This window comes from Oryctolagus cuniculus, chromosome 2 (assembly GCF_964237555.1).
Source record: "Oryctolagus cuniculus chromosome 2, mOryCun1.1, whole genome shotgun sequence".
NCBI lineage: Eukaryota > Metazoa > Chordata > Mammalia > Lagomorpha > Leporidae > Oryctolagus > Oryctolagus cuniculus.
In genome coordinates this window covers 169,508,151-169,533,158 of record NC_091433.1, presented here as the reverse complement: position 1 = coordinate 169,533,158, position 25,008 = coordinate 169,508,151, and the positions used below count along the sequence as shown (strand labels likewise).

The 25,008-nt window shown below is 43.9% G+C and overlaps 1 protein-coding gene across 15 annotated transcripts in view; it reads left to right on the top strand.

Annotated features, from left to right (window-relative positions):
- Positions 1–23,537, top strand: part of LTBP1 (latent transforming growth factor beta binding protein 1) — a 445,461-nt gene extending 421,924 nt beyond the window's left edge. For all 15 annotated transcript variants that reach the window (XM_008254559.4, XM_070069261.1, XM_070069260.1 and 12 more), the window contains 3 exons: positions 17,272–17,394; positions 21,304–21,453; positions 22,532–23,537. In XM_008254559.4, the coding sequence (XP_008252781.3) occupies positions 17,272–17,394; positions 21,304–21,453; positions 22,532–22,713 (455 nt within the window). In that variant the 3' untranslated portion in view covers positions 22,714–23,537. The remainder of the gene's footprint in view (positions 1–17,271; positions 17,395–21,303; positions 21,454–22,531) is intronic.
- Positions 23,538–25,008: the final 1,471 nt, after the last annotated feature.

Here is a 25,008-nt window from a genome sequence, read left to right as displayed (position 1 = left end):
GCACACTCTACCCTTTCCTTCTGGAAGCTCCAAAGACCCACTGTTTTAATTTCATTTGAGAGAGACAGAGACAGGAGACCTTCCTGTCTGCTGGCTTTCTCCCTAAATGCCTGCAACAGCTAGACTGGACCAAGACAAAGTCAGGATCCTGCGACTCATTCCAGGTTCTCCCTTGTAGATTGTAGGGACTTGAGTACTTGAACCATCATCTGCTTCCTCTCAGGGTGCACACTGGCAGGCACCTGCATCATAACCAGAGCTGGGACTTGAACCTAGATATGCCAAAATGGGATGCGGGTATCCAAGGCAGCACTAAATCAGTGCACCAAACACTCGCCCCACAACCACCATTTCAGTGTATAAATGAGAATTATCAGGCAGCCCAGAAGGAATATTCTTTTACCAAAATAATAGGTTTGGGAACTGGACTTAGGGGTCACCTAATCTGAGTTCCAAGAGAAGTACTTGGTAAAATTAAACAGTTGTTCCAGAGGCTCTGTGTCCATTTGGCATTCCCATGATAAGCACCTGATCTTCTGTCAGACCTACACCGAACCATCTCCATATGAGCACTGCTGGCTGTGGTCAGTAGGAGAAGCCAGGGTCCAAGGGTTAGCAGTGGGCTCTGGGGCCAGGCTGCCTGGCACTGGATCCTGATTTGGTAACTTCTTTTCTGCGTGCACTTGCTATCTTTTGACTCTGTGCCTCTGCCCCTGTGAAAGTCCCGTCACCTGCCTCGTGGGGTTACTGTGAGGATTAAATGGCTTCATTCATCAGTAGAGCACTATTTTAAGATATGAACAGCTCTTTCTACTGCCACCAGGTGTCTCAGATCCAGTGCATTTTCAAATGTAATTAAAATGCAAGGATCTTACCAAATACGCAATACCTAGTAGCATTCAAATATGAATGAAGGTAGACAAATGCAGATTATTGTCAAGATAAAATGCCTCTTCTGGACTATTTCATAAATATTAATGAGCTTATTAATGACCTGGGGAGCTTCTAAAAATGGATCTGGTTGTAAGGGGTAAGGTGACAGAATTCTGCATTTCTTCTTAGCCCCCAGGTTGCCCCCACTGCTAATGCTCAAAGGGTAATGGAGACACTTCTGGTGGGTGTTTTGTTAAAACCTACTTTAATTCTGGTAGTTGTTGATTTTTCAAAGAGGAAGCAAATGACTGAACTTCAAAACTGGCATGCTCAGCTTCTGCCACTGAATCCTGTAAATACTCTGTCCCAGATACTGTGAACATTTTTCAAAGATTTTTTTTTTTTATTTGAAAGGCAGAGCGATGGGGTGGGTTAGGGGGGAGTGGACATAGATTCCATCTGCTGATTCACTCCTCAAATGGCTGCAACAGCCAGGCCTGGGCCAGGCAGAAGCCAGGAGCCTGTAACTCCATATGTACCTCCACGTGGGTGGTAGGAGCCCACGTACTTGGACCATCATCTGCTGCCTTGCCAGGCATATAGCAGGCATTGGGATTGGAAGAAGAGCAGCCAGGACTCAAACCGGCACTCCGATCTGGGATGCCAGAGAAGTGGCAGTTTAACCCACTGCGCCACAACGCCGGCCCCCTGTCCCAGCTCTCTGGACGGTTGAGAAGGACCCCATTGTCTGCCTAAGCACCGCATCAGTCCCGGCCTGTCAGACACCAAGCCTCTCAGCTCCCTTAGGAGTGCAGCACTGCTTTGGGGGAACAATTAGTTACTGATGGAAACGGTGCTGGAGGAATTTAAGGAATAAATCGCACCACTTGTCATCAGCTCTGAGCATTAAAGCACAGTGTAAAGTAAAGCGTTGGCTCGGGAGCAGGCTTTCACACTTCTGGTCCAATAGGTCACGGGCACCGGCTCTCGCTAGAGCAGCGGCTACATCCGAGCAAACCGGTCGGCGGAGGAGGTGGGCCTGGCTCCGGCCATGGTGTTCTCTGGAGTTCCATGGCGTCTTGCGGGTCGGTGCTACATGCAGGGGAAATGAGTGGGGGGTGATGAAATATGTCAGGGGGACTTCCCGTGAGAGGAACTGTATAATTCAGTGCCTTCCTGGGGCTGCTCAGGATCCTATTTCAGTCCTCAGCTCGAGGCCCCGGGGCCCAGCGCCAGGCTCTACGCGTCGGCTTGGTGGCACTGCTGGTGTGACCACGGACATGCATACAAGTGGTCGTGTGTGCTCAGTAGACCTCGGGTCGCACCCCTGCTCCTGCCTCCACTTCTGCCTTCCCCTGCCCCTGCCCCAGTACCCTCAGGGGCTGCCACTCTTACAGTGGTTTTGCTGACAGCTGTTTGGAGAGGACCCTTAAATTTGATCTCTTTATCATGATGCCATGCCAGCCTCTGACTGACAGAGCTGTGGGGGAACCACGTCAGGAAAAGGAATGAGAGGGAGTGCTCAGGGCCTGAGCTTCCTGGGAAGTTAGTGCCATGCTGGAGGGAAATCGTAGACATCAGACCTGGGCTGGATATGGAGTTGATTGGAATATGAATTTTCTGTTGGTTGCTTTTCTGAGTCTTGACCATAATAAGAAGTTCTAAGTAGCATATACATATGTGAGTGTGTATGCAAAGCCCGGTGTCTGGCACAGTCCAAGATGCTGTCCACCTGTTAAGGTTTTTATTCTGGGCAGGCTTCCGGTGCAGCAGGTTAAGCCCCTACTTGGGATGCACACAACCCATATTGGAGCTCCAGTTCTGAGTCCCACTTACTTGGCATCTGAGCCAACTTCCTGCTAATACATCTGGGAAAGGAGAGGGTGGCCCAAGTAGTTGGGTCCCTGCCATGCACACGGGAGACCCTGGGGGAGACCCCAGCTCTTGGCTTTGTCCTGGCCCAGCCTTTGCTGTTGAGGGCTTTTGTGGAATGAACCAGCAAGTAGAATATCTTTTACTCTGCCTTCCAAATAAGTGATCTATTTAAAAAAAATTCTCCAGGCCACCTTAGGTGTACAATTATATCCTTTTTCTAGAATGGGAGCAAGGCACAGGCAGGTTGAGTTAACTGCCACCATCCAATACCAGTAAATAGAAGAATCAGAAATCATGGCTCCGGAATCCAAGTGGTAGCTGAGTTCCTTTCTCCCCAAGATTTCAAAGCAGTTCTTAAACAGTCCCTTAGAATAATAGAAGGCACAAAGTGAAGAGATTTTAAAGTTTTCTTTTCCATTAAAACTGCAGTTTTAGGGCTCACAATGAACATAGCACAAGTAGAGGCAGTGTATCAGCAAACATCCATACACAGTGATGGAAACGAGATCACAACATGTCCCATAAGCCAATGAATTAAAGCAAGCTGGTAATTTTCTGTAAATAAAATTGTTGATGATACCTAGCACTTGAAAGTATAAGATGAAATTTTCTGGAAAATAGACCTTTAAGTCATAAGATATATACGGTGCCATTAGCTCATGGACATAAAGACCTACTCTTAAACAAATGAAAGAAAAGTTGGTATATTTGAATGCTGGAATCTAAAGTACCCAGGGCCTCCAGTGTCTGTAGTTACACTGGTAAAGTAGACTTCTGACAAGTGCATCATTTAAATAATTACTTAGTAAAGTAAAATTGAATATAAGTACTTGATAAAGTCGATCTAAAACTTTGAAATTCAGCAATTTTCTTAATGTGACATTTAGTGTGTTCAGAGGTTGCCACCTATTGGTGTTATTATGTACTGCAACACAGGTGTTTTAACCTTTGCCGCAGAAAGGTGAGTGATCTGGGGGAGAATGTCCCTAAAGAAATGAAAGAGCCACAGAAGTTGCAGAATGTTACAAAGTGTAATAGCATACTAATATTGATCAAAATATAGGAGGTGTGGGTCCTCTCAGTGTTGCTAGGAGATCAGTTTGAAGATAACTCAGATACTAACTTTAAAAATTTAGCTCTTAAAAGTTTTTTCTAAAGATGTATTTGAGTGCCAGGAAGAAAAATATAATTAGAGTTCATTTAAAATTTAGAATCAATCCTGTCAATAGAGAATTGATTGCTAAATTAGACTTTATCCTCAGAGGAAAATGGAGATAGCTATGGATTATAACGTAGAATGGTATCTAGTCTATAACTAGACATAGAATAACCTGTTTAGAAAACTATTGCTTCCATAATAATAAAAAAAAAATGAAGGGAAGGGCATAACCACCTGGATTAAGTGATATAATCCCCTTTTACTGTTTAAGTCGTTTTTAACAAGTATATGTTCTATTCAAACTACATTTTCTCTCTTAATGGCCAAGCAGAAGCTACCACAAGCTGCAGATAAGAAATCCTAAAATTTGCTCCCAAATATGGCCGTCTACATCTTGGGCTGCACATAACGTAAATTAAGAGAAAGGTCTAAGTTTTAAGCTCTGTGAGGACAGGGATTGTGCTTGGTTTGTTCATCACTGTATTCCCATGTCACTGTCAAACGGACAACGCATGCTCAGTGGAGGCCAGGTGACAGCAGCACCGTCCAGGTGGTCCCCTTTTGGTAGACTGTACTGCATTGGAAGATTATGAGAGAGCTGCTTGTATTCCTCTTGACAGTGGTGAGGGGCTGCTTGTTGCTGCATGTCAAGTTCATATGCCGTATGGTTTACAGGGGGACGTGACTCCTGTTCTCAGCTTAGAATTAGTTACCTGTTCCTTCATCGCATTGTTTACTGAACTCCTATTAGACAAAATTTTGGAACAGGTGTACAATTAGAAGTGTGAAATGAAATTTACAATTAGGATATTCTATTCCTAGGATGTCCTTTAAATGTGTGGAAAATGCCCTCATTTAATAAATTCACCATTTGCTATCACTAAATTTCTGAATACTCTCTAATAGCTAGTCTACCCCTATGTTTTAAATACAGTTTTGCAAAAGTAAAAAAAAATGTGGATCCTGTCTTGAACGATTGGGCTAATGATTGTTCCACATTCATGCATGGCCGTTAATGTTTCCAAAAATCTCAATGTGAGGAGGAGAAAGGTGTGAAGGAAGACAGGGCTTTGACTCATGGACTAAACTTGCAAAAATATTATAACTGGGCAATCATTGCACAAGGCCTCTCTAGAGTCATGGTTTTAGGGCTTTTCCAAGAAATATGTTTCCCAGGAATGCTAATGATAACTTTGGAACATCCTCAATATGACACAACGTGTGTGGGCACTGTCTTGGGTTTGGACAACCCAGGGGTCTGTGCGTTGCACTGGCCAAGTCACTTTAGCCTCCTTTATCAAGTGGAGACCTTTTTGAGGAATTACATCATTATGCTCTGGGTATGAAGGCATTTATCCTTTTGAGCATAGATCCTGAACAATAGGATTCCAGAAAGAGTAGCTTCCTGGATTGAGTGGACACCATGCCTGCTCACCAGACATATACACTTGTGCACAAAATTAGTGTATTTAAACAGCTAAATGGTCCAGTTCTTTGGAACTATATTCTTGGTGTCTGTGGAAGAAGTCTGAGTTAGACACCATATGCAGAGGCCAGTAAATAATTTATAGTTCCTAGAAAGTGTCCTCATCTGCAGAATGACTGTGTCAACAGCGCCACTGTAGAGTCAGGGTGGTAAGGCTTGTGAGGTGCTGGGCCTAGAGTACACGCATCATAGGTTTTCCCTGGATTTTCTGAGGCTCTTCAGCACCCATTGAAGTTCTGATATCCAAGGGAAGCTTTGTGCACTGGAAGGATTGTAAGTGAACATCCAATACATTCAATTTACAGAGTTAAAACCCAGAGTTTTCTACAAACTTGAGCTTATCTCGTCCGTTTTTTCATTCTGTTTAGAAGTCTGTAAATTAAGATCAGTTTTATTTATGTGGCTACAGGAACAGATGGAGGTTATTAACACACATATATAATTTGCTAAATACATATGTGTTACGCATTTGATTTTCTCTCACTTTATTAGATTTGTGGGCTCTTTCAGCCATATAAACATTTTCTTTTTAAATTTTTAAATAGGGCTTATAAGTCTACTGCAACAGTTGGATTCATAATAGATTTAAATACTTTCTATCAGCTAATAAAATCCTCATTCATCCTGATCCTAAATCTAAAATCAATAATATTTCAAACTGAAATCACAGGGCCTATCAGATTCTTTATTATATGATTCTCTTAAACACCATAGACATTTACAATCCTAAGGAGAAAAAAAGCCCCATTCTAATTGTAACTTATTTCATCATTTCTGTAGAATTACTGTAACATTTGGTCAGCCAAAGTTACTCAATGGAGAAAGTTAGAACTCTGATTCACAATCAGTTATTAGGGAATTAAAACCAGGACTGGGGACCTACATACTCACAGGGATGTAGAATAATGCATTCTTGGTGTTGCCATGTGAACAGACTCAGAGGATTTCTATTTTTACAGTGTCTTTGTAATCAGTATCTGTCAATGCAGCGACTCTCAGTGGGAATAGGACAGGGAAAAAATAAAAGCTTTTGTCCAAATACACCTGCTATCCCTGAAGAATCAGATACTATCTCCTCCAGGGATGTGCTCACCGCATTGAGATTCCCTGTCCCACTGATGTGTCCCGGCTGGACAAAGTGTTTATGGCCAATCAGAGCCTCTTTTTCTAAACTGGGACAGATCTACTGGGGTTGTGAAAGGGACCAAGTAAACAGGGAGGCGTGACCAAGAAGAAGCTGGGTACACAAAAAGGGGAGATAGCATATAAAAGGAAAAATACTAGAAACGAAGTGAAAATGTGTTTTTTTTTTTTTAATCATGTTTTGGCAGGTGCATTAGAGGAAAAGAAAGCAATGGCAAGGAAGTCACGTTGTGGTTATGATCACATTGCAGTCATTGATTAGAAACACATTAGCAGGAAAGTAAGCATGGTTTGTCTCCAAGGAAGGATAGTTTGGGTGGGTGAGGGGGAGGAAGGAACCTTGACAGAGGGGAAATCTTACTCCTTCATTTCCTGCTCAACTGCTGAAGACAAAACTCTGGAGGAGTGTGGTAGAGCAAGCTGCACTGTCCCGAGCCCAGGTCCCTGGAGTACGGGCGAGTTGGCGAGTGCTTGGAGCAGTAGCTGGGAAAGACCCGAGAGCAGAGCTAGACTGGCTGTAGTGTGGACTCTGCTGACCACTGGGTGAAGCTGTTGTCTCCTTGGCCTCCGCAGGAGTCACAGAGCAGCTCAGCGGGAGGGGAGTTCTGCAAGTTCAGTTTTCATGCACTTGGACTTTGGAGTATTAGTTGTGTGGTGTTTTGAAGATACTTAGAGAGGCAGAAAGAGCTCTCATCCACCGGGTAATGCCCCAACTCAAGCCAGATGCCCAAATTGTCCTGGATAGGGGTGGGCCAAAGCCAAGAAGAGTTGGGAATTCAACCTAGGTCCCCCAGTGGGCAAGGGAGGACCGATGACTTGAGCCATCACTGCTGCCTTCCAGGGTCTACGTTAACAGACTGCTGGGGTCAGGAGCCAGAACCGTGTGTCCAGCCCAGGTACTCCAGTGTGGGAGGCAGATGTCCCTAGGCTAAACACCTGCTCTCGAATGTCCACTTTATACTTGCTGATTTTCCTAAGCTCTATTACATGAAAATTCTAGGAAAGTCTTTGGCTTTGCTTCGTTGCTTTGGAAAGAGAACAAATTTCATTAAGATTATCATCTTATCAAAGGCCTCTTAGACTCTAAGTGCCAAAGTAGAAAAAGTAAGGTGTGCAGGTAAAACAACTTGATTACTAAAAGCAACACTTTGAATTCATAAGCCATCTAATGTATCTCTAGAGTAGAGGTCTAAGCAGTTTAGTCAGAGCATGCGTGAGCATTTAATTTTCTCTTTCAGTGTAGTCTTGTACTTTATGGTTTGCCTTTTAGTGGACATTTTACTTCCACATATTTAAAATAAAATTTTCTTTTTTTTCCAATTTGATGTTAGGACTAGCTGAAGTGGATTCTAAGAAAAATGAACTGTGAATGGGACTCTGGTAAAATCACTGTATACAGTTGTTGAAGGCCCTGCTCTGTGTTGGAGGTTTGGAATTCCAGCAATGATGTATTTATTTTGGTCTCTTCTTAAGTCACTTTGTAAGGCAACTATGGCTACAACGAAGTTGCCGACTGCCTATGTCTTTTAAATATGGATCTCTCCGCCCGAGCCAGGCAGGGGAGTGACTTCAGTTTATCTGCTGTCCCGCAGCAAGTTGCTAGAAAACAACCAGGTTTTTGTGTTTGCATCTGTCGGTAGGTAGTGGAAGCTAGGAAGGTAATAACCAGTGCTTTTAGAAATAAGCCATTGCAGAAAATTAGCTCATTGGGAGGGCTCCCCACACAATGAAGCTTTCTCTATGCTTCCTTCTGAGTTTCAAGTCTCGGAGTCAGGCAGAGGTGTTGTGAACCACTGTGCTGGGTGTGCACTGCTCAACCCTGGGGCATAATGTTAATGTGGTCATTTGAGTCCCTGAGAAAGGCTGCTCTTAACTTCTGGTGGAGTGTCTCATTGTGAACAGATCCAGGAGGGAAGGTGGGAGGAGAGTCATCTTAGATCATGATCAACAGCAAGATAGGAAGAAATCCTAAAACAGAACCAGAGAACCTCAAGATGGATCTGTTTTCTGCTTTACAGTGATGTCTTGCTATTATTGAGTGGAATACATTTTTATGAATAGTACTCTTTAATGGTATTTTGGTATTTTAGCATTTTATTATATTTTAGTATTACATTAAGGACCTAGAACTTACTCTTCAAATAATGATACAGAGATATCTGTTATTTCATTATCTTGGTTTCCTGAATATTAATCAGAATTGAACATATTTTAGAATATTTTGCTGCAAACTTAATAAGCAAGGTTAAAATGTGAGGAGCTCCAAAAACTAATGGAAAATGGAATCAATCAGAAGTTTCGGTGCAAAATTGCTGAAATCATGAGGAGCCTTCAAATTTTTGAGCTTGCAAATTAGGAAAAAAATTGCATTGCTTTCAAAATTTTTAACACCAAAGTAATGTTTTCCTTGAACTTTTTTCAAGCACTGTAGTATACTTTAAAATCTATATCCTGACATTTTAAGTTATTTCTAGAAAAAGAAAATTTATTCTGACTTGATCGTTAGATTTCTCTAAACCCTTCTCCCTTGGGGGTCAAAAGCAACATAAGGAGGTTATACTGACGGTGCTTGCTTTTGTTAAATCCGATGTTTATCTGTCATTCTGGAAACATCCAGGTGGGCACTGGGCACCACCAGAAGGTCCCACTGCCATCTAGTGGTCATTACCTCATATTACAGTCACAAGTAATATTAAGAATGTTTTCTTTTTAAATCATACAATATGCAGACTTAGCAAAGACCTTAGGGATGATCTAGGCCCATTTCCTTACTTTACCAGTAAAAAATATAAAGGTTAGATCAATTCCAGACTTCATACAAGGGAACTTTATGAATTTTGTGGGAAAATAGAATTCAAAGATTTTATTTTACTGCAAAAGATTTTTGAAGTCCAGGAATATTTTTTCCATTATGTTCATTTAATACATAATATACATGAGCTTTTAAATTTTCTCCTGCATTTTTTCTTTATTTTTTTTTCTGGTCTGGGGAGGGGGTAAAATTCACATAACATAAAATGAACACTTCAATGGTGTTTAGTATGATTATAGTGTGATACAACATTTCTTACGCACATGTATACCTGTATTTTAAAGTAACTCTTACTGGGTTAATGAAAAAAAGATGAAAGGAGATCACTTCATTTTTTTCTCTGTGTATAATATGTATTTTTCCAAATTGTTGCCTTCTCAGATTGTACCTTTTGAGTGATAATCAAAAAGCAGGGTATCTTTCCTTACAGCTGCAAATTAACACCTTGAATTTTCCTATTTGATTTCGTTGTATTGTTCAGTCTTATCAGATATTAGAGGTACCACATTTTAAATTTCTTCTGAGATTGCTTGCATATAAGACCTAATGATATACGAGAGTGCTTCCAAAAAGTTCATGAAAAAGTAAAATTAAGATTTTTGTGCAAAAACTTGAATTCATGCATATTTTTCATAATACACATTCTTCATTAACTTTTCAAAGACCCTTCATGTGCATGGATTTCAAGATTTTTTGCATAAAAATGAACTTTTTAACTCCATTTTTCACCAAATCCCAACTTTACCAATTTTATATATATTTGTGAGACAGAGTCCCATCCAGCAGTTCATTCCCCTAAATGCCTACAAAGGGTTGAAGCCAACAGCTGGAAATTCAATTCCGGTTCGCCACGTGGGTGGCAGGAACCAAACCACTGGAGCCATCACCACTGCCTCCCAGGGTCTCCATTAACAGGCAGCTGGGGTGAGGAGCTGGAGCTCAGTGTCAAACTCAGGCACCTTAAGGGTTAGGCTCAATGCCCACACCTCCATGAGCTGTCTAAAAACGATCATGTTTCCCAAGCCCTGGATCCTTAGAAATGCAGAGTCCTTTTTTCTTGCAGTCCTTACTAGGAAAATCCTAAATTGTCAATCATGATTAAAGACTTTCCTGTGTGGCCTAACTTAACACTAGTACAAGGGTCTACATTTGTGAAACCAGAGATCTTCCGTTTTTTTTGACATTTGTACCCAACAGATCTCTTCAGTGGGTCTGGCAGAATAAGCAGCATTCTGATGGGAAATGCCGGGTGTAACTGAACTTCAAAGGGTAGCATGAGGTGCAGGGTGGGGGAGGAGAGAACCGGATTGGTCTCTGGCCATGAGTTTCTGTAGAGCATTAATATTTATAGGAGTCCCACAGAAGATAAACCCTGCCAAGACTTTAGACTTCATTACTTCCCTGTCCTCGACAAGTACCATTTAATTGAACATTCAGCAATTTGATCTCTTTCACCTAATAAATCGAGCACATTCAATAAACACAAATCCTGCTAATGACAGAGCTGACCCTGGCGGGGCTGAGCTCATCAACACTCGCGGTTATTACTCTCCCTGGAATTGCAGTCACAAATGCTCATTGCTGGGCCACATACTTCCCAGATGCCCGAGGTCCAGGGAGTGTATTAAACATTATCATTTTTAATTCAGGTTCCAGAAGGGCAGCTGTAGGGTTGAAAGAACGTGGTGTGGCAGATAAACCACTTTGGGTTCAAATCCCTCACCTGACCCTGGGCAAGTTATGCTCAGTTTTCTTATTGGAAACAAAAGGAGCTAAGTGCAGTTATCTCAAAGGTGGATCTGACAAGTTACACACAGCGTATGCCAAAAAGTACTTTCCTGCCCAGCACCCGGGAGCTCGGCGGTCACATCAGCCAGCGTTCTTTTCAGTTGTTCTACACAGGGACGCACAGCAGCCAGTGCTGCACGGTTCTCTAGTTCACCTAGTACTTCCTTATGCGCTGTTCACACCTGTGACTCCTGGAGTTGCCCTCGCCCCTGCTCTGTTCCTGATTGGAGGCGAGGGTCTGCAGTGAGGTGGGCAAAGTGAAACTTCCCCTGGTCTTCCTGGCTGACCTGAGCTGGTGATTCTGTGGTCCCCAGGGCACTCTCATTCTTGACATCCTTCCTCTCCCCGCAAAGCCCACCCTGTCCAAAATCCATTCTCATTCATTCATACAACCCGAGGCCAAATTAACATGTCCCTGGATGAAACCGCTAACGCATCACTTTTTTTTTTTTTTTTAATTTATTTTTATTTTTGACAGGCAGAGTGGACAGTGAGAGAGAGAGACAGAGAGAGAAAGGTCTTCCTTTGCCGTTGGTTCACCCTCCAATGGCCGCCGCTGCAGCCGGCGCACCGCGCTGATCCGATGGCAGGAGCCAGGAGCCAGGTGCTTTTCCTGGTCTCCCATGGGGTGCAGGGCCCAAGCACCTGGGCCATCCTCCACTGCACTCCCTGGCCATAGCAGAGAGCTGGCCTGGAAGAGGGGCAACCGGGACAGAATCCGGCGCCCCGACCGGGACTAGAACCCGGTGTGCCGGCGCCGCAAGGTGGAGGATTAGCCTATTGAGCCACGGCGCCGGCCTCATCACTTTTAATACAACCAAAACAAAGAGTACCTGACCCCATTCAATAGAGAAACTGAAGCTCAGAGACACGTGTCCAGACCAAAGAATGAGCAAGGGAAGAGCCCAGGACTAGAACCCATGCCTTTTGCCTCCAGGTCCTTTCTCAGTGGAGTTCTTGTCGCAACACTGTACATTGTGATTTCAGGAAAGCACTGCTACTGCCTGTTCACCAGGGACCGTGGGTAAATGTTTTTTCTTTTTAAAAGACCAAAGTAGACAGATCCCCAAGCTGATGTCCAGCTCCACTGTGTTGTAACAATACTGAGCGGAGTATTACTTTCACTTCCTTTGCCAGCGCTAGTTGGAATGTCCTGGCAATACCCAATGTTTTAAAAATTTCATAGTTTTTGATAATCTCAGTTAAAAGTGCCTACTCATTCCCTCCATGCTTCCCTTCCCTACTTGTGTGTTCCCCAGACATGCTCATCAGGTGATGAGGTGGTTGAATGAGCAAGAAAATACCTGGTCTAGAAATTTGAGTCCAACATGGCCCATTTTTTTTCTTCCTAAGAATCGGTCCTTGGTTCTTTTGTACATACGGTTCGAAATGACTTCCCAGCCCTGATGGAAAATGAAATACAGCCTCTTCATCTCTGAAAGCAGCTGTCTCTAAGCTGCCTCAGTCACTACTAAACCTTCACCTCCCGGTTCCCCACATGCCAGAGTGGCATTGTGACATGCGACTGTCCAGACCAGCCCCGCAGATGTGTCTGTCATCAAGAATGGAGATTTCCTGCCAGGATACAGTCATGTGCTTCCCATTGTTGCTGACAGCAGGGGCCCCAGACCCTTTGGCTCCAGGGGGTAACTTTTTTTTTTTTTTTCCAATTTAAAACAAAAATCAAAGCAGCACCATCTGTCCCAGGAATCTGCCATGGCAGGAAATTGGTGTGATCGGTGGCATGGATCTCGTTTAGACCACTTAGTGACGGTGGGTCCTCTCCCCGCCCCCTCGCCATCCCATGCCTCTCGTAGCTTTGATCAACAGCTAAGCATTTGTGTTTGGGGAGGTGGGGAATGCAGCGGGTGCGGGGAGGGACTTGGTGTGAATATTTCCATTTCCGATTCATTTCACATTTGTGTCTGGCTAGATCCTTTACAGACGCATTGTATGGAAGCTCAGACATGCTATTGCTTCTCAAAGTATGCCTCCCAGGATAGGCCTGCTAGCAAAACTCTTCCTCTGCACCAAGCCCCAGACAACCAGGTGATACATTTTTGTTGATCCAATAAGTAAAGTGTTTTGGCGAAAGAAAAAGGCTCCAGGGAGAGAAAATACGTGTTCATCACTACACATTTAACTGAATGAAGCGGCAGCCAGGAGATTCTCGGGGGGAAGATGTGGAACTAGATCAGGAACTTGCTCTTCTTGGGCTCTGTACCCTCGGCCAACCACGATACACTGCTGGCCCCGAAACTGGACTGTAGCAATGACTAGCGGTACCCGAAGCCCGGCACCTCCAAGCTAGCGTGGTTTCTGGTTGGACTGCTCAGAGGATCCTGGAGAGCACACCTTGCCCAAGACTCATGGGAATATTTTGTATATTCCCACTGGTCCCCGCAAAAGGTGGTGAAACACACTTCTGGAAACCTACCCTCCACTCAAGACTCTTCTGATCGATGCAGCCGTGAACATTCAGCTTTTCCCTATCCATTGAGTCCTGGTCTAGTGTTAAAATATGCTCTTGTTCGGCCTTAATCACTGACCAGTTTGTCACTGAATTTGCCAAGGCAGCCAACAATTTTTATGTCTTGTTGGAGATGGACTCCATGAAGACATTCTTCTCTATTTACTGAGCTAGAGTTGCCTCCATCCATTTAAAAACAAATAATATTGAAGCAAATAATGTTGAAGCAAAACTTAAAAACACCTGGAGACCACTAGTCATCTTATCCCACCATTCTTTGCCCACTTGATAAACACCTTCAGGGTCTGTTCATGTTAAAACTTATATCTGCCTTCCTTCCAATACTGTCTTCAAAAATATTGATTTCCAGATGTTCAGCAGAAACTGTGATTTAACCTACAAGAGAAACCTGTAACCTCCATTTTCTTGGTACTCCAATATTTGTGAGCAGCTCCACAACAGAACCTCATTTTGTGTGTATCATTAATGCACAGGTAGATGGAGAAGACTTTCTATGCCCATGCGACAGATGTGGAAACTGAGGCTTGTCCAAAATTGCTAAGCTGGAAAGTGGTGCAGTGAGGGCTTGGGCTCCAGCTTCTGCCTCCCAAGTCCACGTTCTTTCCATTACTCCATGCTCACTGCACCCTTGACCCTGGCCAAGCATCAGAGCAGATGTGCGCAGCGGGAGGCGCAGCATGGATGGATTAGGACAGACCCATCCATGCTCCCAGAAAAATAACTCAAAATACATGTCCTGGTGTTGATGGGACCACAGCACATCTTCAAGTACAAAGGAGAGTACATATAATGCAGAAATGATGTTTTGATAACTGACCAAACTGTCTGGGAGCTTGGAATGTTAGTGTAGTGGAGAAAGGGAGGTAGAAAAACAGAAATTCTGGGATCTGAAGAGGGGAGAGAAGATGTGGCAAGGCCTAGAGGTGCTGGCTGCCCATTCCTCTGCTCTGCCCCTCAGCAACCCAGACACAATGTAGTTTCCTTTCTCAATGTCCTTGGAAAAGTGCTTTTGAAAATTAATCCAGAATATCTTTTCCTGTAAGGTAATTCCTTGTCACCTAGTTTCAGTTCAAGTGTCACTTTTTCCCCAGGAATTTGCTGCTTCTCCTTTCTCTCTCACACTCGGCCTTGCCTTTGGCCTTTGCCCAGTGGTGAGAGCTTTGTGCGTTGAGGCTATCTTGTGGCTCTGTGGAGGGGAGGCATGGTTCAAGGGGACAAGCATGGATTGAGCCCCAGGCAGCCCTGGCCAGGCCTTGAGTGTGTCACTCAACATCCCTGGGACTTCAGTTGTCCCTAACAGCTGTCCCAAGGAGGATGCGCAGCCACCCTGGGTTTAGTTCTACAAAGTAAGCCCATGAATTAATTCATCTTTGATATTCATTTTTGATCACAACTGTTGCTTGGATATAAAATACTGAACAAGTCTCCCTCTCAGATGTACGACAAATGCATATAAAAAGTCATGAGAAAAGATGACCTCAGCTCTTGAAACTTGTAAATATTTCAGCAATCTCACTCTCACAGGGAGATCTTCAGTCTTCTTTCTCAAACTTTAAGCAGAACTGACAACCATTTGGGTTCTGTTTGAAGTTGTATTTTTTTTCTTGAGGCAAGGGTCTTTTTCCAGGTTCAGCTCTTTCCTAAATGAAATTAATGGTTTCACACTAAAGTGCTGGGACGTCTGAGGCCTAGATGGTCCTGGAAGGCCTCCACGTAAGGAGAATTTTAGGAAGGGGCAGCCGGGCTCCTTCGCTATCTAGTGGTTCAAGGTCTTCTCTTGCCTGACACTTTCTTTGTGCAGTTTTGTGTGTTTGTGTGTGTGCGTACATGCACGTGAGCGCACGTGGACACTCACCCTCGTTCCTCAAGTCCTGTGAGTAGGAGTGGGGGAAAGAGAGCCTTCCGCACTCCCATGATTGCCTAGGCGCTGTTCTGATTATGAGAATACAGGGCCTCTCCAGGCCAGGGGGCTGCTGCCTGTGAGACCGCCCCGAGAGCTTGGTCTTGCCTGATCTGGGGCTGTCCAGGGAGCCCCGGAGTTTCCACCACCCATGGACATATCTGAACAGGCTATGTGCTGTGATACACATGTAGAGAACATGAAGCTGTGCTTGCTCCAGCTTTCCTCCCTAGATGACTACTTCTAAATGTAGGCAAGAGCCTGGCTCATAATTGCTGGAAAGCTTTGTAAGCCTACAATACATGGACATCCATGTGCTGAGTGCAGCCCGTGAGGACTGCAGGGATTTCAGAAGGCAGATGGCCGTGGAGCTGACCCAGCCTGGGCTGGGAACGTGGCCTCGAGAAATAACCAGGTGAGTCTAGCTGGGGTTCAGAGAAGCAGAGGACAGGGATGCCAGTGGAGGGACAGGCACTGAGCCTAGCAGTCAAGATAGCCACATCCCACACTGCAGTTCCTGATTCTAGCTCCTGAGTCCAGCTACCTGCTAATGCAAGACCCTAGGAGGCAGGGGCTTCCTGCCACCTCCAGGGAAGACCTGGGTTGAGTTCCCAGATGCGTCATGGCCTAACCCAGTATGAGCATTCAGGGAGTGAACCTGAACCAGCAAATGGATGCACTTTCTCAAACTAATATTTAAGAGTTTCAAAGGAAGGAGGACGGTTGTGGGAGATATAGAATGTTAAGAGCGTGCGGTATGGTGTTCCAGTAATGACCACAGATCTGGCCCTGCCACATCTCTGTGCTTTTGTTTCCACATCAGTAAACTGAAGATCCTAGAACAGCCCTTTCATAAGGTAGTGTCAGTATTTGAGTGAATAATGTGTGTTCTATGCTTAGAGCAATACCTAACATGCGGTGAGCCTGCTGCAACTGTTAGCTGCTGTTACAGCCACTACGACACCATCTTTATTTTGTAATCAACATTGCCGTAATGCTGTTCATAAGGGACATGTAGGAATATGAGTTTACAACAGAAAGGGTCTCCAAAAAGTTTGGAAAATAGAACTAAAAGAAAAGTTGACTTGGGTGCAAAATCGGTTTTACTCCCACATATGCATCTGCTGCGAAACGTGGACACGTTTTGAAACATCCTCAGAGTGGCCAACAGCTCATGCAGCCTACAGAGCTGCATCCTCGCTCAGTATCAGGTCATTTTTGGACACCAGAAGTCTATAGTTTCCTCTCTAGTGAGTGGAGACGTCCCTGCCCGTAGAGTAACTTTTATACCTTAAACGTGTCTTTAATGATACCTTTATTCAAACCCATCAGATGGGTTTGAGTAAAGCTGTTCTTCCCAAAGACCTGGCTCATTTTTCCCATTCCTTCACGTTCTGTCAGTAGTTAGCTACGGGTTTTGGTCTTTGGGGTGGGTGTTTGATGAAGCAGGTTAACATGCCATATGGGGAGCCTGGACGGAGTTCCCATCTCCCAGCTTCAGCCTGGTCCACGCCCGTTGCAGGCATTTGGGGAGTGAGTCAGTGGGTGAATGCTCCCTCTCTCTGGCCATCTCAAATTCAAGAAAAATCTTTAGACACAGTCCACATGCAGTGGTGCATGGGAGGTGGAGGCTGGTATGAGACTGTGCCCTAGCGGATCCCCCTTTGCTCTGAGCTGCGAATGGTTCCCCCAGGAGCTGCCAAGCAGGGATGGGGTCTCATGTTGGTCACTGTTTGCTTCGTAGATGACTACGCCCAGCTGTGTAACATCCCAGTGGCAGGACGCCGGCGGCCATACGGACGAGACGCCCTGGTTGACTTCAGTGAACAGTACACTCCCGAAGCTGACCCCTACTTCGTTCAGGACCGTAAGCAAACTCGTGAATTGTGATGAAAGATACATGTGATTCCTGGGAATCTGTTAGCAGTGCAGATTTTTGGGCCACAGCCCAGACCTGCTGTTAAGAAAGTCTATTTTTCAAGCTGCATGGGTAGTTCTTCCATATGCTCTAGTCTGACAGCCACAGATTCCGTGGTTCATCTTGCTGGTGGGCCGCGTCTATGTTTACTTCTCTTAAAGAAAATGATCTTATTGTCGTAATTTCCATAGCAAAATCATCTATTTTGTTCTCTCAGTGGTGGTCTACTTCCAGGGCCAAGGTTTGCTTGGAAGCCGCCTTTTTTTTTTTTTTTTTTTTTTTTTGATTCAAGGAAGTGACAGACATTAACTCTAACAAGATGAGTGTTTTAAAAAAACTTGCGCTCTGCCGGAGCCATGGCTCACTAGGCTAATCCTCCCCCTAGCGGCACCAGCACACCAGGTTCTAGTCCCGGTCAGGGCGCCGGATTCTGTCCCGGTTGCCCCTCTTGCAGGTCAGCTCTCAGCTGTGGCCCGGGAGTGCAGTGGAGGATGGCCCAGGTGCTTGGGCCCTGCACCCCATGGGAGACCAGGAGAAGCACCTGGCTCCTGGCTTCAGATCAGTGTGGTGCGCTGGCCGCAGCGCACCAGCCGTGGCGGCCATTGGAGGGTGAACCAACGGCAAAGGAAGACCTTTCTCTCTGTCTCTCTCTCACTGTCCACTCTGCCTGTAAACAACAACAACAAACAAACCTTGCGCTCTTGCACATATACTCACAAGGCGATTAAGTAAGAAATAGTGTGTGCTGGATTGTCCTGGATCTATGCGCAGAGCTTTCATGGGGGAAGGTGAGCGCGTGTCCAAGTGCACAAGTAGTGTTTGCCTTTTGGAGGTCACTGTCCCCCGGTGTGTGACCAGAGCATCCTGTGTGAGCAAGCCTCCCCACGTACAAGCTCACTTTTTAATGGCAGAAATCAGAACTTCCAAATACATAGTCACAAACCCAAGTCTGAAAGAATAGGTGATATATTCATAGACAGCAAGTTGTCAAGAACAGGAATAGAGAAATGTGGATTCCAGGAGTCTTGTTAGCGCCCCACTTGTCATTGTACCATGTTAAGACACAGAGTCGCTGTGGAGCTAGGAGTTGGGGGTTAGGACTTGAGCGGTATTGCTGGGTTAACACTGTACACGAAGCCTTTTCTGTGAGTCCTGTCACCTGTGCACAGTGCTCACTGCATAGGAACTCACTCTAGAGCAACTAGAGCTTGGTGGGTGCGTTTAGGAACTGTTTCAATTCAAAGTCAAAAAGATTTTTTAAGGGTACCAGTGTATTGATCATCACAAAGAATTACAAATGCTTTTAAATGTACAAGGGGACCTCAGAAAGTTCATGGTCGATGCATGTTAACTTTTAATTCCATTTTCCATGAGCTTTCTGACATACACTTGTACATGAAAATCACAATCTGTGACTGCAGCCAGATGGGTCAGCACCCAGCTCTGCAGCCCCTGGCCGGGTCATGAACATTACCAGTTTCCAGAAGGCCCCTGGTGTCCTTTCCCATGTCTCTCCAAAGGTAACTGCTCTCCTGACTTCCGACACCATTAGTAGCATGATAGCAGCACGATTCCTTTTCCTTGGCACCTAACCATGCACTGCTTTGGGCCTGAATGAGCTCACAAATAGAGGGGGGGGGGACAGCGCTGTGGCATAGCTGGTAAAGCCTCCACCTGCAGTGCCAGCATCCCATATGGGCACTGGTTTGAGTCCCGAGTGCTCCACTTCTGATCCAGTTCTCTGCTATGGCCTGGGAAAGCAGAAGATGGCCCAAGTCCTTGAGCCCCTGCACCCACATGGGAAACCCCTCCCTCTTTCTGCATAATTCTGAGTTTCAAATAAATAAATGAATGTTAAAAAAAAAAAAAAAACGGAAGACAGATATAACCATGAGCATCTTAATTTTTACTCTAGGTTCTTGCGTCACTCAGAGGCTGTGCATGTAAAACTTAGATACACATACTTTGTAAAAAAGGAGAAACATTAAGATTGAAAGCCCAGCTTGTCCCTAAGTCTAGAAAGAACAGCTTAAGTATAGTCCCATGGTTTGTGGATAGAGCCTCTATCACACTATAGTTCAAATTCCCGACATTTTTATGTTGAAATGTTCTAGTTTATGTACCTCATTGTAATACTGACATTGATTTAAAACTCTTTAATTCACTGCAAATGTTAAGAAATAAACATGTTGGTGTCTTATCGGTTTCCTATCTAGCAACATAACAAGTTGAGATGCAGTTCCAAGACCTCCAAGCTTTGGCTCTGGAATGACCTTTAAATGTCTTACAAGTTCCAAGGAAAGATCTCCCCTTCCCAGCCAGTTTTCTGAGCCACAGCTAGGGCTGTTGGTCTTGCTGCAGGAATGATCCTACGGGCATGGTGCATCTTGGAGTGGAGGGGAAGAGGCTTCTCTTCACCTGTATGGTCTGCCTCCCCTGTGACCTTCGGTTAGACCAGTGTTGCTAAAACTAGAGCTTCTTAGTCAGAGGTCAGCAAGCTTTTTCCGGTTAAAGACCAGCTAGTGCAGCGTTGAGGCTTTGCAGAAGTATGTTCCTTGGGGTAGCTCTTCCCTTCTGCGAGAGTATCACAAAAGCTGCTGTGTTTATTTACAAAAATAGATACAGAATGAGATTTGGACCTGGGACTACAGTCTGTGGACTTCTCTAGAACCGAAAGCAGTATTTCAGAAAGTCTGCTGGACAAACAATGGGAGTTTCCAATTTTAATTTCTGTAATAAAAGACATTTTACTAGCTCTAAAAAGAAAATGATTTTTACTTGGAATTCATGGAATTTGTAAATATTTTTGTTTGAAACTTTAATTTCTTAACTCGGTATTTCTCTAGCTGGCTTTGGGTATCTGCTCTCATATTCTTTATGGCCTGTAATATTTTTCTTTTTAACATTCTTAAATGGGCCTATCATGGAGTATTACTCAATGTTTAAAATTTGAGTTAAATCTTTAGGGCCTGCATAAGCAATGATAGTTTGCTGCCCCCTGCAGTTCCACAGGGGAATTACTTCACAGACCAGCTTGGAGGAACAGCTGTATTTTTGGTTTCCTTGGTGCTTATTTGTGGTGCAGCTGGATAGCAGAAAGGAGATGAAAGGATAACATGACAGCATCATGGATTTATATTTACAACTTTCATCTCTGCAAATAGATTAGCAGTCACAGTGCTTACTTAAACTCTAGGTATTAGCTCTAAATTGCTTTGAAAATAACTATTAAGAAAATCAAAGGAGTAGCTTTCACAAAAAAAGAATTTTTTTTCCCCACATCCTTGTACTAACCATGCCCAACCCTGCTTAGCTTCTGAGATCAAATGAGATTGGGCATGGTGAGGGTGGAAGGGCCATAGAGAGGACTTTCGGTTTTCTAAGCACAAGTGTGATGTACTTTCTCATTTATCAGGATGCTTTGAGCTCCCTTTACTGTCTGTCCTTTGTTCCCCTGAGAGCCCTTTTATGTAAGGCTCATTCTAAAGTCAGAGCTGACATACTTTGCATTGGCAAGACCACCCTGGCTTTTCTCTGGTCTTGAACTACTGAACTCGGATAGGCGCCTTATTTACTGGTTCCATCCCGATTATTCTGACCCTTGCCCTCCCGAGATGAAGGGATTTGGCATAAAAGCTTGTAATAATTAAGCGTCTGGTTTTTGCTTTTATTTTCTCATTTTATGTGATGGTAATATAGACCATCTGAAGTCAAGATGTCTGTACAACATACAGTGAATTTTAACTATTTTATGCTTAATATTGTAAATGGATATGTTCCGTATTAACCTAATATGGTTTTAAAAAGCTGTGCAGGAGGTTGAAGATTGCTAACTTGACTCCCACTTGTCCTTTCCAGGGTTTTTAAATAGCTTTGAAGAGTTGCAGGCTGAGGAATGTGGCATCCTCAATGGCTGTGAAAACGGGCGTTGTGTGCGGGTCCAGGAAGGCTACACCTGTGACTGCTTTGACGGGTACCACTTGGATATGGCCAAGATGACCTGTATCGGTAAGCATGATGAACGCCATCTGGGAAATTCTCCTTTTCCTGACATCCCCTCAAATCTCAGGGGTCAGATCACAGCCACTTGTGTACATTTAAATCTAAAGGTAGATTTGCAGAGTTTCAGCTTGGCAGGGTGAGAAAGGGTTTGGAGACGTACAATTGGGATGTCCTCTAAAATGGTTAAAAAAAAAAGGTAAATTTTTTGTTTTGCCTATTTTTCCACATTATTTTTAAAAAGTTCCTTTTTAAATATGGAGAAAAAAAACCACAATGTCCTAGGCAATTACTCTGCCTCTGCAATAAATAAATAAATAAATAATGGGAAAAAAAAAAAAGATGATTCCAAAGAATTATTTTGGATAGCACTTTTCCTGAAACCGTGTTTCCAATTGCCCTTCCTCTTCCACTGAAGTGACTCTGTGGGAATCTTGGTGTGCTTTAGGGCCTTGTGCCCTCTTGGCAAAAAGGCTCCTGCCTCTTCTTAAGTTTTTCTCCTCTGTCCTGCAGCAGTCCTTTGTCTGCTTTGACTTGTTAGCATTACCGTGTCTGGAAAACAGGTAACGTGGGTTCTTAAAGGTGTTGGAAGTCAGCGCAAGCCATGTAGAAAGAAATCTAAGACCATCAAAGAAAGCTCAGAGAGTTCTGTTTTTGTTCCTTTTGACAATTGTTAATTCTTGTAGGTAAATTGAATGAAAAAATAAGTTTATTTGAGTGCAAAAAGTTTTGAAATCTATGTAATTTTCCATAACACACATTTTCAAGCATTTTGAAGGACACTTGTATACCTATAGAAAGAAATTTAAAGGTAACAGTCCCTCCAGTCTTCTTGAAGTTTGACTATAAAGCGTCAGGCTAACAGAATGCTCATGTTATGTTAAATGACAAGGAAGGATTATCAGGGAATGATCCCCCTTGTTAAGATATGAAGAAGACTTTGTCTTGCCTGTGTGATTGACACAGGCAATACTGGGAAGGAGGGTGCAGCCTGCTGGGGACTCCGACATCTCAGGCAGGTGGAGGTTATGTTCCCTCACGGGGTGACCTTAAGGACTGTTCACCTGCATGGTTTGGTTTATTGCAGATGTAAATGAATGTGATGAGTTGAACAACCGGATGTCTCTCTGCAAGAACGCCAAGTGCATTAACACCGAGGGGTCCTACAAGTGTTTGTGTCTGCCAGGCTACGTACCTTCTGACAAGCCAAACTACTGCACTCCATTGAACACCGCCTTAAATTTAGAGAAAGACAGTGACCTGGAGTGAAGAGAATCTGCGTAACCTAAGCCCATATACTCTGCACTGTGTAAAGGAAAAGGGAGACATGTATTATACTTGAGACACTGCACCCAACTCGGAATGTTGGAAACATGGAAACAGCATGGAATTGTGCATCCTCCAAAGATGAGAGGATTTGGTGTGAGCCTGGCTGGTGTGACAGACCAAATGGACATTTCTCTGCAAAACCAGTATATATAGTCTGTTCATATGTAAAATTCAGTGGAAAAGAGGTGGAACAGTGCTGTTATTTTAAATAGAAGGTTGTATTATGATGTTGTTTTGTGTTTTACTTACTGCTTGATTAAATTTGGCATTTAAATAGTGGTGGAAATATTTTATAGAATTTTCATTTTTTGGTTGTGCAGTTTCTTGGCTACTGTTTTTCTTTTTCTTCAGTTTTTTTTTTTTAATATCAAGTGCAAAAGTCTTGAATAAAAGATTGTTCAAGTGTATTATAAGTATTGTTACACAGGGTTCTGCTATTCCTGGCCTGGAGCAATTTTAAAATTCAAATTGTCTGTCCTGTGGAGCAGGCAGTGATTTTGTTTCAAAACTTTTATATCATTTGGAAAAAAGTGCTTTATATATTTTTGGTGTATTGTTTGAGTTTCATGTCCATTCTTAGCCAAGCTGCTAGCAGGAGTCAATTGGATCCCTTCCCTTCATTGGAATGGAAGAATTTATGAGCTTACATTGATACTGTAATATGTAAAGCCCAGAAAAAAATTTTTAAGAACTTGATGATCCCACAGTATATTTACCATTGTATGTTAAAGCAAAATAAATCACCATTTTTGTAGAAAAAAAAATTCTACCCGAGAGTGACTGTCATTGAGTGCCTTTGGCTAAGTTATAGCCCCTCTCCTGCCTTTTTTTTTCACCCGTGGGTCTATATTAGTGTAGAGTCTTGCAAGTTAATCATGAAGTTTGTTATATATTTTATGGCATAATTGCTTCCCCCTAAATGTCATGTATCCTAATGCTCCGAATGAATTTGGAGATGGGTTCTTTAAAGAAACATGTCATCATTAGCAGGGATCCTAACCCAGCATGATCACTGAGCTTGTAAGGAGGAGAGATTAGGACATGGTCAGATGCAGAGACTATGTGAAAACCCAATGAGAGGCCTGGGTGAAGAGGGGGTACGGTTTGGGGGAATCCAGCTCAAGGATTGTGGAAAAATAAACTGTTTAAACCACCCAGCCAGTGCTACTTTGCTAAGGTGACTCTAGCACATCACAGTCAGTGACAGCTGTCAGTGACAGCTTTCAGCACTGTAGTCCCTGCTCACTTAACACACCGCCATGGGAATGCAACTGTGTCCTAACAAACTGATACTCAGAGCCCATTACTTACTAAAAGCATCCAAGTCTTTACAAACTAAGTGCAAATGTACCACCCAGCAGATAACCTGGCACTGAACATTTTCCTGAAAGACAGACTTTTGCTTTTTAACACCTGCAGCAGGCAGAATAATCACACCTCATATATGCTGATGTCCTCATTCTTGGAGCCAGTGACTAGGTTGCCTTACATAGCAAAAGGGAATTTAGCTTATAGGGGAATTTGCTAATCAGCTGACCTTAAGATAGGAGGACTCTTCTGAATTATCCGCATGGGTGCCTTGTAATCACAAGGGCTCTCAAAAAGAGGAGGAAGGCAGAGGGAGGTGTCAAGTTGGAAGATGTCAGATGCAGTGAGCAAGACTCACACTGCCACCGCTAGCCTTGAAGACGGAGGAAGTGGAAAGGGGGCATGAGACAAGGACTCTGGAGAGCCGCTGGGAGAAGCAAGGAAACCGATTCTTCCCTAATGACTTGACAGCTGGGTTTCCAACCCAGTGATACCTGTGTCAACTTCTAACCCACAGAATTGTAAGATCACTACGTACAACAATACAAAACTAATATGGAAGCTTAATAGAATCTTACTATCTTCTCTGTCATTTGACATTTTGCAGCCGATGTTTATACAAGAGAAATGTGTTCACGTTCCAGCAAGTCTTTTGTTAGGAATATGTTTTCCCAGTGCCTTCTGTCTAGTCAGTCCCTCTCCCTCTCCCCCCTTTTCCCTGCCTGCCTGTCACTCTGCCTTTGTCACTGTGTGTCTCCCACATCGTCGCAAGAGCCCGAGCAGTTGGGCCATCCTCCACTGCTTTCCCAGGCCAAAAACAGAGAGCTGGATTAGACTGGAAGCAGCCATGGGGCCAGCACTGTGGCATAGCAGGTAAAGCTTGCAGCGCCAGCATCCCATGTGGGTGCAGGTTCGAGTCAAAGCTGC